This window comes from Zophobas morio, unplaced genomic scaffold (assembly GCF_036711695.1).
Source record: "Zophobas morio isolate AGI-343-1 ecotype UQ-CSIRO unplaced genomic scaffold, CSIRO_AGI_Zmor_V1 ptg000029l, whole genome shotgun sequence".
In the NCBI taxonomy this organism is placed as follows: Eukaryota; Metazoa; Arthropoda; class Insecta; order Coleoptera; family Tenebrionidae; genus Zophobas; species Zophobas morio.
Genome location: NW_026972134.1, coordinates 6,856,867 through 6,870,818, shown reverse-complemented (window position 1 = coordinate 6,870,818; position 13,952 = coordinate 6,856,867). Strand labels below are relative to the sequence as shown.

Below are 13,952 nucleotides of genomic sequence, written 5' to 3'. Positions count from 1 at the left end.
TAGACAGACAGACGGAAATAGAAGACCTGTCCTTTCGTACTCTAGTACCCATCGAAAAAATTGAAAGCAACCAGCCGCCCGATGGACTCGATTTAAATGCTGTCTTGTTTTCTGCCATTCGGGTCTTGTTTTGCTACTAAACTTGCGAGCATTAAAATCGGACCACTATTCAAATACAGTAGACGCCGCTTAATATGATCACGGTTAATGTTATCAACCGCTTAGTGTGATCAAAATGGCTTGGAACGGGCCCACGCAATACCAATGCATTAAAATTTTTCCGTTTATTGTGATCAATATTTCGCTTATTGTGATCAATCTCGCAATTCTTATACAAGCGGGAATTGTTTTTTTGGAGAAGCGAGACGATTGAAACTACTATTGTTTTTTAATGAACATTCATTGCTCTCAAAAGATAAATTCGCTTATACTATTCACTTTATACTCTCATACTTACCTTATCAGAGAAAAAAAAAAAAATCTCAGCCCTTACTTAAGAAACTTCTACAACCACCAAAGAAAATCGAGGGTTACTTTCTCAGAATGGTAACCAAAATTTATTTTAAAAATTCTTCTGTTTATGTACCTTCATCTACCAGGACAATAAACACTATCTTGTTCATGATTTTGTATTATTTTGAGTTTTACTGTCTCTGATGATGGTTTTCGCTTATTATCATCAGTCGGTTAGTGTGATCAATTTGTCTGAGTCCCAAGGTGATCATATTAAGCGGCGTCCACTGTATAATGTATAGCGTGTTTGGACTGGCCACCACGTAGCCCGGGATTAAATCCTATAGAACATCTGTGGGATGAACTTAAACGAAGAATTAGAGACAGGATCCCTGGGTCACTCCAAGAGCTCCGAATAGCCATTGATGAAGAATGGGCTAATATCCCGCAAGAAGTTGTCGTCACTTTAATTGAGTCCATGAATAGACGAATGCGAGCGGTTATTAGAGCTAGGGGTGGCAACACCGAGTATTAATACAATCTTCTTCTTTAAATTGTTGATTTTGTTAATATAAAAAAGTTCGTTATTGAACAATTTTCTTTTTTACACAAAAAAAAATATTGCAAAACAATTTCATGAAGTTTTTCGTAACTCACTTTTAAAGTGGCCTTTCTAATGGCTTTTTTAGTTTTTTTAAGTATAATATACTTAGTTCGGTGAAAAATTTGATTCAAAATCGGATGTGATTACGGATGTATCTTTATTTACCTATTACTGATTATTTACTTCAAATTTTCGTCGAATAAAAAAAATAATAGCCAGTGTTTTTCGCAATTGCAGCTCCGGAAATTTATAGTGAGCACATAGACCGAGCACACATTTTTTATAGCATTTCGTGAATTTCGTATAACCGTGAAAGCATCATAATAGTAGTAGTAGTAGGTTTATTTTTAAATTATAGCTTTATATAAAAATTAGACCTATGCTGTACGTATAAATTTATTTAATAAACATATACCATTGGGATCCAATCGATTAGGAATTTTTTCAGAGGTTCGATGAAAAGACAATTTTAGTAATTATGTAGAAGACAATAATTTTATAATTTTGTTCAAATTACTTTATATGTACGGAACATGTGTGTTTAATATATGCGTGACTGTTGGAAGTTGTAATCATCTCTAGATGATAATATACAAAGTGAGTTTCAATTTTATCTTACAATGTATAGGAGGCGTGTGCATTTATCCTGTAAAACTTGTTAATTTAGAAAATCGACAACGTGTATGAGGTATGACTGATGTGAGCTTCAGTTATTTCAAAAGTTGTGGTGGCGTTGCCATCATCCTGTGCCATAAAAGCGTCGTTACATGAAACACTGTTACGTTTAATGATCAAAGAGACACTATAGAACCAAAGTGCTATCCAGGGTAAAACAGAGCTCAAACTTCTAACGAAGCAAGTTTTTTACGAAAATTTACACTACAGGATTTGTAAGTAGAAATAAAATGTCACATAATTCAGAGATTCCCGGAAAAAAAATATTAGTTTGTCTTGTGAATCGCAAGATATTTGAATGGAGTTTGATATGGCCCGCTGAAGGAACAGAACTACGTCCAGGATTTGCATACAAACTTAAACTTGCGTTATGCTGCATTTTAATTGCCTTTACAATAATACCATCTGGATTTGTTTTATTTTTTATGATAAAAGGTAAGTAATAAAAATACACAGAACGATCATAAGCAAGTTAATTTTTAGGTCACGATATAAATGCAACTATTTCTGCTATTCTAGCCACAGACACCATATTTTACATGTCTTTCTTATTTATACGAAAACAACACGACATCGCACTTATCCTCAGCAGTTTATCAGATTTCACAAAGTTTGGCAAACCACCTGGTTTTGATAGACTTGACAAAATATTAAATTTTTTTACGAAAGTTCTCACCGCTTACGAACTGAGTGCTATGATTGCTTACAAATATATGATAATAATTAAGAACGCAGTATGTAAGAGAATTCAGGTTGAAGGACATTTAAAAGGATACCAATGCGGATTAGGGACTCCTAAGTGGATTCCTGTTGACATACATTTTTTTCCAGCCTATGAATTATTCATTATTTATGATTTCATCTTTAGTTTCATGTTTATTAAAATGTGCACTCAGATAGGCTTCCATGTATTGGAAATAACTTTTCATACTGCTCTACGAATCGAACATTTGAAGTCTATGATAATAAAATGCTTTGATTCTCAAAATTACAACGTGGTTTCTGCTAACTTGAAGAAATGTATATCTTACCATATCGAGATACTGAAGTAGGTACTCATGTAAATTTATTGTTATTTTAATATTCATTGTTTTAGTCTAGTCGCCAAAATCGATTGTACCTTTTCCAGTATTATGTTGGTACATTTCTTGTTGACTGGTTCAGTTTGTGCTTTTATAGAAAGGGCAATTGCAGAAGTAATGCGAGTAATTACATCCATGCTGTACTATCTAACAAAAAAAATCTTATAGAGGCGACAGCTTGTAATGGACAGTTGTCAGTTGGTATTGTGGATTTCAGCTTTATACTTTGTGTGCTTAGGAGGACAACGTATCATGGATGCTGTGAGTTACTAATACTTATTTTTTTAGTTGACACTTATTCAGTAAAAGCCAATATGTTAGTTTTTCTGTTCTATTGTCACTCTTCAATTATGTGAAAAGATAAAACTTCGAAATTTAGAACGATTCTGAATGGAAACTCTAGTATTTAGATATTTATGTCCCGAAGCTTGCAGATACAACTCTCAATGGCACACAACATCGCATACACGATTAGCTTTAAACCATTTTTTTCCGAAAATAACTTCATTTTTACTTACCGAGTGAAAACTAAGGCAGTATTGTAATCGAATCCATCAGCCAACTCCCTACTCTTATGTTTTCTCCATCTTCTCCAGGAGTACGAAGAAATAGGCCTTCCGTTTCCATCTGTCGGTCTGTCTGCCTGCCTTCTGTCCGGTTTTTTATTAGACAGATAATCTTCCAAATTAGTGGACCGATAGTTGTCAAACTTTGCATATATATTACGACTATCATGTAGATGGTCAAAAGCCAACCAAAAATTGGTTAAGCATCCGCACTAGCATTTGATGACCTTATCTTTAATAACAAATTTGTTTTTATTTTTGAGTTTTTACCTTGGACGTGAATATTTTTGAAAAATCAAAATTGTATAAGAACATTTTGCAATTTAATTTTGAAACATTATGACCGTTGAACATGCATGACTGGACGTGTGATTTACTCAGTGTTATAGTGTTAATTAAAAAATCGAAAAACTGAAAAACTAAGAATGATAAATTTTGGAAATCGAAAAAAATTAATGAATCGAAAAATGGGAAAGAAGGATCGTTACAATGTAAGACTAAAAGATCGAAAAATTTAAAAATTAAAAATCGAAAAATTTAAAAATTTTGCAAATGAAGAAATTTTAAAACCCTGTAATTGAAGAAATTCTAAAACCTTAAAATTGAAACAGTGAAATAATGACAATTTTGGAATAAATTCAAAGTATTTAATTAGATTTCTTCAAAAGATCTTCGGATAGCATACTACTCCTTAGTAAATTGTCATCTCAATTATGGCATATTAATTTGGGGACACTCCTCAACCTTAAATAAATTATTTAAACTCCAAAGGAGAGCACTGAGAATTGTTGCAGGTGTGAAGATTGTAAATCATTTTTCATAAGCTTAAATGTTCTTACTTTACCATGTCTATACATATATCGCTGTCTTGCATATTTGGTAAATAATGCTCAGGATTACTGGAAATTAAGCACATATCACAATTATAAAACTAGAAGTGATGGCTTAAGTTATAGCTTGTTGAAGCTCACCAAATGTAAGAATGGAACCTCATATTTTTGTATTAAGTTTTATAATGCATTGCCAAAAACATTTAAATCTCTTGAAACGAAAATGCTTTTAATAAATATTAAAAAGTATTTACTTCACAAGGCCTTTTACTCTGTTGATGAGTACTTACTTCATAAATTTGAACGCATTTGTTAAAGTTGCTTTATTATATTTTACATTAAGTGCTGTGGATTTATAATAATTAATACAATCATTGTTATATATATTTAATTAGTATAGTATCATCTTGCTTGTATTATCTAAATTTCTTAATTATATGCCTTTGGACGTGTGTAAATACATCTGTAAAATGACACCAATAAACTCTATCTATCTATCTATACAAATTACAATTTCATCCAATAAAATGACTAAAAGTCTCGTCTAGGAAGTCCAAAAATTTGAATTTGTTGTTAGAAATCTTTTAGTGTTTTTGTAAATTTTACATATAGAACAAATCCTTATTTTCAGACTGGGTCTGTCGCTGATGCTTTATGGGCTTCTGAATGGTATAAGACCGACGTAACTCGTCAGAAAACCCTACTTTTTATGATGCAAAGGTCTCAAAAATCCAATTGTCTAACAGCCGGACCCTTTGGAGTTCTCCAATACCCATTATTTGTTTCGGTAAAGTAACATATGCTGAAGTAAGAAGGCCTAAATTAAAATAACGAGTTCAAAACAACATCAATTTTATAAAATGCAAATATATCTAGAAAAAAAAAATGTTTAAAATCCTTCTCATAAATTATTACCTAAAAGTTATTTCTGGACTTGCAAAACTTATTGTTTTTATTGTTTTTATCTTTTTGAAATATTTTTTTATTTCAGATAATTAAAGCATCGTACTCTATTTTATGTGTTTTAAGGTCTTGAACATTAAACTCAACACTTATTATTATTTAGAACATAACTCGATGGGAGTATTTCTGTTAGTTCTTCGTACAAACACTGAATTTGTAAACGTATATTCCTTAGATTGTTGAATATTTAGGAATTCGTAACTGGTTTGTATATGTAGTTTTAAATAATTTCATCGTTTTATGTAAAACATTGTAATGGTTGCACAATAAAACATATATTTATAGCAGGCCTTTGATATATTTTTTGTTGTTTATTTATAATGGGATAACTGTTTTCGAAGCAAGTAAATTTTGCTGATTTTGAAGGGGGAGACTATATTTATATTATCAGTCAGTTTACGTTTGAGTGCATATTTTCCAGAGATGATAATGACATTGTTGTTCAAGCAAATCTTGAATGTAATGTAATGAAAGAAACTAGAAATACAAAATTGGTCGAAAGTTGTTTCTACAAAACTTCTCTCGCTAAATCACAAGTACAGACCCATATGTATACTTTGCAATTTTGCGAAAGCTTTTGAGTCCATATTATACAAAAGAATATATTCCAATATAAAAAGCTTTATATCATCTTTTCAGCACGGCTTTATTGAGAAAAGATCTACAGTTACTAACCTAGCGACCTTCAGTCAATTTGTTTCTGAAGCAATTGATCATAAACACCAAGTAGATGTTATTTACACTAATTTTTGCAAGGCTTTTGATCAGATAGATCACTACATCTTACTCCGGTGTTTTGGTTTTACTGAACCCTTAGTAAGGCTTATGAAATTTACCTTCAGGGCGGAGAATTATTGTTAAACATCGTAATTTTGTCTCTAATTCTTTTTCACCTGGTTCTGGTGTACCGCAACGTTCCAACTTAGGACCATTATTGTTCATAATTCTTATTAATGACGTGGTTGATGTAATACTTAGCTACAAGCTACTCTTCTTTACTACTTTTTCTTGAAATAAAATCACTAAGAGACTGTGAACTGTTGCAAGAGGACTTAAATAGACTAATTTCTTAGAGCAAAAATAACCAGTTATATTTAAATAAAGCAAAATGTTTTATTGTTTCATATTCTAAGATAGAACACATTCTTAATTTCAATTATTGTATTGAAGGTGGATCTTTGAGTCGTCTGGAAATCTTCAAAGATCTGGGTTTCACCTTCGATCGAAATTTTCTGTTTACCAACCATATTTCTGAATGTATTTCCGAAGCTTATAAAATGTACGGGTTTATTTTTCGAAATTGCCGTGAATTCTCTAATGTACACGCTTTATTCACGTTGTTTAACTCTCTAGTTAGATCTCGTCTAGAATACTGTGCGTTGATCTGACATCCTATATATGCTATTCACATTCAACAATTGGAAAAGGTACAGAGAAAATTTTTGAAATTTGTTTCCTACTTGATAGATGGAACCTATCCACCACAAGGTTGTGATCATCGAACGTTATTACGTAGATTTAATTGCTGTTCACTAAGCACCGACGTACAATTATCATCATTAAGTTCTTGAATAACTTACTTAATTATAATAGCGAATGTGCATATCTGGTAGGCAAAATATATTTTTTATTACCTAGACTAAATAGTAGACATTCAATTACATTCTATTCTCCTTTATGTAGTTCTAATGCTTTAAAGAGATCACTAATACTACTTATGTGTAACTATTTCAATACCATTGGTGAACACAGTGATATTTATTTTGATTCTTTTAATCACATATGTAGCATCTTAATTAGATATTTAGATAACTTAGGTTAGGAATTATATTTCTTGAATTTAGGTTTATTTTGTATCGTTGTTTTATAGGAGTAATTTATTTCTGTAATTGTGTGATTTACCCGTTGAAATAAACGAATTTATTATTATTATTATTATTAAAAACTCATATTTTCCACATTTTGGGTAGAATTTATTCGGTAAAATGTTAAGATGACGTCATCAATTTTTTGGGGGAATAAACAGATATATTTTTATTAACAATTTACCAATATTTCAAAATATTCAGTTTTGCAATTCTTGATTTATTCAGTAAAATAAACTGACTGATTCCTTAATTTTTTTGAGTGACCCTGTATAAGCAAATCTAATAAATGAGGTTCTTAATTTGATCAATAAAAAATTTGTCGAAGAGAATGATAAATTACTTAATTAAAGAAAAGTTTAAAGTCCAGGACAACATAGTTTAATTTCCCTAACCCGTTCCTAAAGTGGCATTTATAAACTTGAAACCGTACATTTCTGCAAATGTAATGTTTATACAGAGTGGTTTCGAAATAAGTGCAATAATTGTAACTAATGTACCTAGATAATAATTATGAGAACAGTAAGGCAAAGGGTGTGATTCATTTTTATTGGTGGATCATTTTTTCCACGGCCTATTTAAAAGAAATTTTATTTTAATGTTGTCAATTTGAGATTCATAACCGTTCTTCAAGTAGAAATTTGAACGATGACCAGCTGCAGCGTCAAAGGTTGAAAAAATAGATCTGAGAATGGAATGTTCTCTAAAGCCATTCCACAAAAGCCATATTTTCGTACACTATGGTTAAAAAACATGAACATTGCGCCGAGTAAATATGGACGAGTTTGCGACCAACATTTCTGTGAAGATCAATGGGAAATATATGCCCAAATATTAAAGAAAAACGCTGTTCCTTCAATTTTTCTCTGTGCAACGGAGAGTAATAGTTGAAAGTTGAAATAGTAAGCTCTCCAGTTAATCTTTTCAGTTTGAATCTCCCCTGTCAAATAATTCTCTTTCTTCTCACCCTTTCTGGCCTGAATTTGTTTCGTCTAAACGCTAAACTGCAAACAATCACCTGACTATGTAACGCTACAGAAAGAAAATGATACGCTAAGAAAAAAAGTTAGAATGTTAAAAATTAGTAACAAAAAATTAAGCCAGACATTTTACTTGCAAAAAGTGTGTAATGGAAATTTAAGGAAAAATTTGACAAATATATTAACAAAGGATCAAATTGAGGCTCTAAAAGGGAAAAAATTAAAAAAATGTTCCGAGCAAACAATCTCCATTAAATTTGGATGTCGGACCATTGGACATAACTTATTAAGACAAAATGAAACTACCATTTCCAGCTATTCGAACATTGAATTTTCATTTACAAAATCTAGAGTTTAAATCTGGAGTTTTGGATGAAATTATAGGGCTTTGAAAATTAAATGTGAACCGCTTAATCAGAATTTTGGGAGGGATTTTATGGTGGCATTGCACGAAATGGATAAAAGCTGGGATTGATTTTTGTGTACATAGTGGGACATATATTGAGGGAATTACTTTACCAAAACATGAGGGAGTAGCGACAAAAGCGTTGGTAATTCTTGTGGAAGGAATTACTACTCTCTGGAAACAAATCGTTTCATACTATTTTAGTGGAGACAGTATGAATGGGGCAGTTATAACTGATGTTCTTAAAGAAGTTTTGAAGAAAATCACTGCAATTGGTTTGAAAATTCATTCTGTAACCTCAGATATGGGATCGGCGAATCAAGCTATGTGGAAAACCTTTGGAATAGAAGCTGGAAGAAAATGCAAAACAAAAATGTCCTAAACCCAGTTAATGGCGAAAAAATTTACTTTTTAGCAGATGGGCCACATTTATTAAAAAATATAAAGCAATGTTTTGTACAAAACAAAATCATCATACTAAATGATTTTATTGAAAAATATAAACTAACTTCTGACTTTATTGACGTGCAACACATTAAAAGATTTTTGTGAAGAAGGCAAATTTGAGCTGCAATTTACATCTAAATGAAACGTGGATCTTTTACAAGAGAGAGAAGACATATCTCCTCTAACGATAGATGTTTTTATTGATGTTGTACATAGACGGTTCCAGTTGATTAGTTCTAGATCAACTATTTTGGACTTGAGCAAGTTTAATATGGCTATCTATAGGGAAACTATAGAATTCGTTCAAGAGTTCATTAAGTTATTTTTAAACTTAAAAGTCGATCTTGACAAATTTGGAAAAGTAGTTTGGAAGCCTATTCAAACAGGTGTTATAATGACTACGACATCAATTTTAGACTTGTAAAACTTGTTTTTGAACGAAAAAAAATGCTCATATTTATTAACATCAAGATTTTCTCAAGATTGTTTAAAAAATGTATTTTCCCAAATTTGGAGTTTCTCAATATTTGGACGTTTCAAATAACTCAAGTTACGAAACCAACAAAACAACACCTTTGTGTTGTGTAATGTGATCCAGTGGGATTACTTTGTATTATTATTATTATTATTTAGTTGTTTTTTTTATGTATATTAAAAATAATAACAGGAAAAAAAACGATGTCCCTAAAGGAAAAAAAATTAGCTTTACTTAGAAATTGGAATTTCAAGAACTTTGTTTGAGAGAAGAAAAAGCTTTGTACAGTTGCACAGGTTACATTGTTAAAAGCTTGATTAAAAATTTTCGCAAAAAATGTATTGTTGCTTTGGTCTCTAAGAAGAATAGTAATGAAAATTATGCAAAATTTGTGGCATTAATAGAATATAAAACTGGTGCTTTGGAAGTCATGAAGAAATAAATTAGGAAAAATTCGACTTATCGCTCAATACAATTTCCAACATGCTGCACAGCAAAACAAAATATGTAAGAATGATAGTTTACCGTCTGAAAATCTATACCAGAAAAGCTAAATAGGAAATAGGAAAAAACAAAGAATAAAATGGCCCAGTAAAAGCCATTCATTGAGGGATTTGGTTGAAAATGCAAATCAAAAATTTGAAAAAAAAAAAACAATTTCGTTGTCCAAAATTTCTTGAGTTTATGTTAAAACTATTTAAGTGACAAATTTCGAGATAAAAAATAATTATCTTCGATATTTTGTTTATTATATTATGTAAATAAGCTTAATACCACTAATTCAATAGTAGCCCCTATTAGAATTTTTCTAGTAACGCCACTGACCTTTTGGCATTAGTCTGTAGCATTAGTTTTGGATCAAAAATTGCTGTCACTTGTTAGTGCTTGCTCCACTCTGCTCAAATATTCAAGGCCAGAGGGTGTTGATGCAAGTTTTATGCGATATGCTTATGACCACGGCCTACCACGCTTTGGGGCCCATGAAAAAAATCGCCGCCTAACCAAATTGCACCATTATATCTTTTTTAACGTTGAATTTATTGGAGTACGAGAGAACTGTTGTAATGATTTTGATCACCTCAGTTAATTTTTTTTATTTCAATTGTCAATTCAAAACATTTGCAACTGACTTTCTTAAAAATAAATGAATTTTAAAGAAGTGCTAGTTTAAACGAAATTACAAGTTTTTTAAATGTAATTGCAACAACAACAAAAAAAAAGGATTTACTAGGTAGGTACTTCAAAGTTCCCCGCAGCGCGAGCAATACAAAATTTCCCTGGTCAGTTCTGAGTACCACGATGATAAATTGATAAATTTATAATCTTTTCTCAGGGACACGAACAAGTAGTACAGTGTCGGTTAGCTTGTGTTGGCAAGCGTTTATCGCTGATTTATTATCGCAATTTAATGTGGTAATTTTTTAACAACAATGTTGTCCCTTTCCAACTGGAATTTAGTTTTAGTGTTTGTAGTGTACCTACGACCTGTTAGTAGTCAGTGCAGACAATCATACATCACAATATGTGACACTTTCGAAGATTTCAGAAACCTGAGCGACACTGAAAATGTAAGTGATATGATGATAGGCTCCGAAGATGGACACACGAACATGACCGCAGTCGATTTGATGAAAACGTTGCAGTTGAATAAGTTCCACAAACTGACAACCCTGATGATTGTTCGAGCCATCAAGCATCTAGAAATCACTGAAGAGTTTTACGAATGTCGATACGAAAACCTTTCTTTGCAGCATTTAATTCTTTATGGAAATGTCTTGAAAAGTGTTGAACCGTATCATTTTCCGATCATGGACCCTCTAAAAAGGTTAAGCCTTGTGAACAATCAGATCGAGTCATTGAAGAAGTACGCCTTCATCAATCATGACATCGAGAATTTTGATTTATCTGACAATTTGTTAGAACTGATCGAAGGTTCGTCATTTCCGTTATTTAGATCGACTAGAGTGATAACGCTGAAAAACAACAAGTTGACACATATCGAACCACGAAGTTTTCCAGAAAGTCTCGAAACGTTGCATTTGGACAGAAACAGATTGAGGTACATACAGGATGAGGTGCTTCAACCGTTAAATAACCTGAAGGAATTTACTTTGAGCCACAACAATCTCAACAGCTTGCCGAATATAGAACCTCTGAAACAACTAGTTTCTTTCGACATTTCTTACAACACTATTAGTACCGTGAAGAAGGATACGTTCAAAAATATGAAAAACTTAAAATTTCTCGATTTGAGCAACAATCGAATTAACAACCCCATGATTCTTAAGTGGATATATACTCCCCAAGAGCAGCCAAAATTAACCGTTTCTCTTGCTTTTAACAGACTGAAAGATGTGGATCTCCACGGAGGGGTTTCGCAAAATCAGACGCTTGTTTTGTATGGAAATCCATGGGATTGTGATAAATGGCATGATTTACAATCCAAGTTAAGTAGACATGAAAGTGAATGTGACAAGAAATTTTCTGCTACTAACGAAGTTCCACATTGTATTAATTATACCAATGTCAACATTAAACCTGGATTTGGTCGGGCTGGCATGTTTGAACCTTACATTGACAAATTTCACAGTACCATTAAGGGCAATGAGAAAATAGTTGGTTGTGTCTTGCAAGAGAGAAAGTATGAAGTTTTGTTCACAAAATTCACTGTTTGTGTGGCTTGACACTTTGTAATCTACGAGTGTAGTTTGTTATTTATTTAATATTTTTTTATAAATAATAATAATTGCACAATTCGTTTTCTTTTTCTTCCATCTAGTGTCCTTCTAATTGTGGCAGCTTTTCTTATTTTTTTCCCCAAATTTTTCTTGCCCTCTCCCTTCTCCCTTTTCGTTTTTAACTTTATGAAGTCCGTTTTTTTTCTCCTATTTTTTATTAAGCGTTTTTCCATACTGTTTAATAGTTTTTATCTCTGTATCTTTGTGGTTCTCCATGTTTTACTTTCAAGGTTGGTTTTACAATTCTTTTAATTGTCTTAGTTTTCACCTGTTTTGGAATTTCTTTCTTAGCAAGAACCTGTGCTAACTATGAAATTTGGACAAAACATGAAATTAGTCATTCTTTAAATGGATTCTGTTGCAGTACTTCTCTAGTTTGGGAAGTAAAAGGTGGAGGGAAATAAAAAAACTTACTTTTATTTAAAAATAATTGTATATAAAAGAATAAGAAAGTATTATTAAAAAACAAAACAGTAATTAAAATGACAAGAATAGATAAGTCACTATACAGCCTATCGAAAATTTCATTCCATAAGTAACAGGTTACAGAGTAATTAAAATGACAAGAATAGATATGTCACTATACAGCCTATTGAAAATTTCATTCCATAAATAACAGGTTACAGAGTATGTAGAAATGTACTTCAATTTGAAAAATCTCAGATTATTATGTTCACCGAACAACTGTTTCTAAACTTTCACTATTACAATAAACAGAAATCTGCCACCTTCTTCGTTGAAAGCTACTATAAATGAACTAGGTACTAATAATTACAACATATCTTGTAATGGCACATTTCAACCAGCAAGGAATCCTCTACTGATAATGTACAGTAAGCATTCACATATTTATTAGTACTGCAAAATGTTCTTTCCACCTGTGTGTTATCCCAAACCTCCACCCGCCAAAGTGGGAAACGAAGTTCTTTTAAATGCTGGTCCACGATATTGCATTCGACTAGCAATGGATACTGGTGCTGCTGGAATATCTAATGCTATTGGTACTTCCTCAGTAACCACCTTGGACACATCGATCAAAAATGTTCGAAAACCGTTTTCGTCAAAGGTGTACCCAATAGTCCTAATGTACACACCGCCATATTTACACGGAAACTCCTCAGTGAATTGACCTCTAACGACTAAAATTTCTTTACCGTTAATTTTTGTTGTCCTAGTGGTTTCGTAACGACCATTATAAGTAACGTGGCGAGACTTTTGACGATATCTACAACAAGTAAATTAGTACGACATACGCTAATTTATATAATTGTTATCATTGTACCACAGGAGTAATACCTGTAGGTGAAATTCCCTGCATTTCGCAAAAATATATTGTCCTTGAGTACTTCGTCGTTCAGTTCCACTTCGGGTCCGGGCAGCGAACGAAAGTTCGGGCCTTGAGGGGATCCGAATTTTGCAACGGACTCTTTCAAGAAACGACGATCTTCTTCCAGTTCTAAAATTTTTTTCAGTGTTTGTGGATTTTGGCAACGAACTAAACGCGAGAGTAGAAGACATACTGCGAGACACTAAAACAGTATTTGTGCTTAAATAACACGAAACATGAACGAATATTTTAATACAATACACTGTTGCATGAGCCGCATCTGCGAGATGTGTGATAATTTTCTAGGATGGTATTAGGCAAACTCGTTTACCTTGTCAAAGAAATTAGACATTAATGAAGCAACGTAATTGTGGGAACGCGGAAAAGACGGTAAATATAATCCGTACTTATCTTTTTCTAATTAAAACTATGTATTTTCATATTTTTAGGCTCGAGTAAATCTGAAAATAAAACGGTTTTGCAAAATTATTTCATGTCGTTATTAAATACACAATTTTTGCTTGAACCCTGAACTTTGAAT

General features: G+C 32.2%; 2 protein-coding genes and 1 long non-coding RNA gene across 3 annotated transcripts; 2 read left to right on the top strand and 1 right to left on the bottom strand.

Moving 5' to 3' along the window:
- Nucleotides 1-10,776: 10,776 nt before the first annotated feature.
- LOC135137337 (toll-like receptor 3) lies at nt 10,777-12,030 on the top strand. The gene has a single exon (XM_064066960.1). The coding sequence runs from the start codon at nt 10,777-10,779 to the stop codon at nt 12,028-12,030; it is 1,254 nt and encodes a 417-aa protein (XP_063923030.1).
- A 559-nt stretch (nt 12,031-12,589) lies between these two features.
- Nucleotides 12,590-13,767, bottom strand: LOC135137514 (uncharacterized). Its single transcript, XM_064067199.1, has 3 exons — nt 13,668-13,767; nt 13,381-13,613; nt 12,590-13,309 (listed from the first exon to the last, which is right to left on the bottom strand). Exons 1-3 carry the CDS (start codon nt 13,689-13,691, stop codon nt 12,970-12,972), a joined length of 597 nt encoding a protein of 198 aa, XP_063923269.1. The 5' UTR covers nt 13,692-13,767; the 3' UTR covers nt 12,590-12,969.
- Nucleotides 13,674-13,937, top strand: LOC135137515 (uncharacterized). The gene is made up of 2 exons (XR_010281838.1): nt 13,674-13,801; nt 13,861-13,937. It is a non-coding gene; the product is annotated as an uncharacterized LOC135137515 (long non-coding RNA).
- The last annotated feature ends 15 nt before the right edge of the window (nt 13,938-13,952 follow it).

What these genes read in the sequence shown, in the direction of transcription:
- LOC135137337 (XM_064066960.1), top strand. Translation starts at nt 10,777, where the DNA reads ATGTTGTCCCTTTCCAACTGGAATTTAGTTTTAGTGTTTGTAGTGTAC.
- LOC135137514 (XM_064067199.1), bottom strand. Translation starts at nt 13,691, where the DNA reads ATGCGGCTCATGCAACAGTGTATT. An exon ending in GGCTCATGCAACAGTGTATT is followed by an intron (nt 13,614 to 13,667) that starts GTATTAAAATAT and finishes ATACTGTTTTAG; the next exon opens with TGTCTCGCAGTATGTCTTCT. An exon ending in GCAGGGAATTTCACCTACAG is followed by an intron (nt 13,310 to 13,380) that starts GTATTACTCCTG and finishes TACTTGTTGTAG; the next exon opens with ATATCGTCAAAAGTCTCGCC.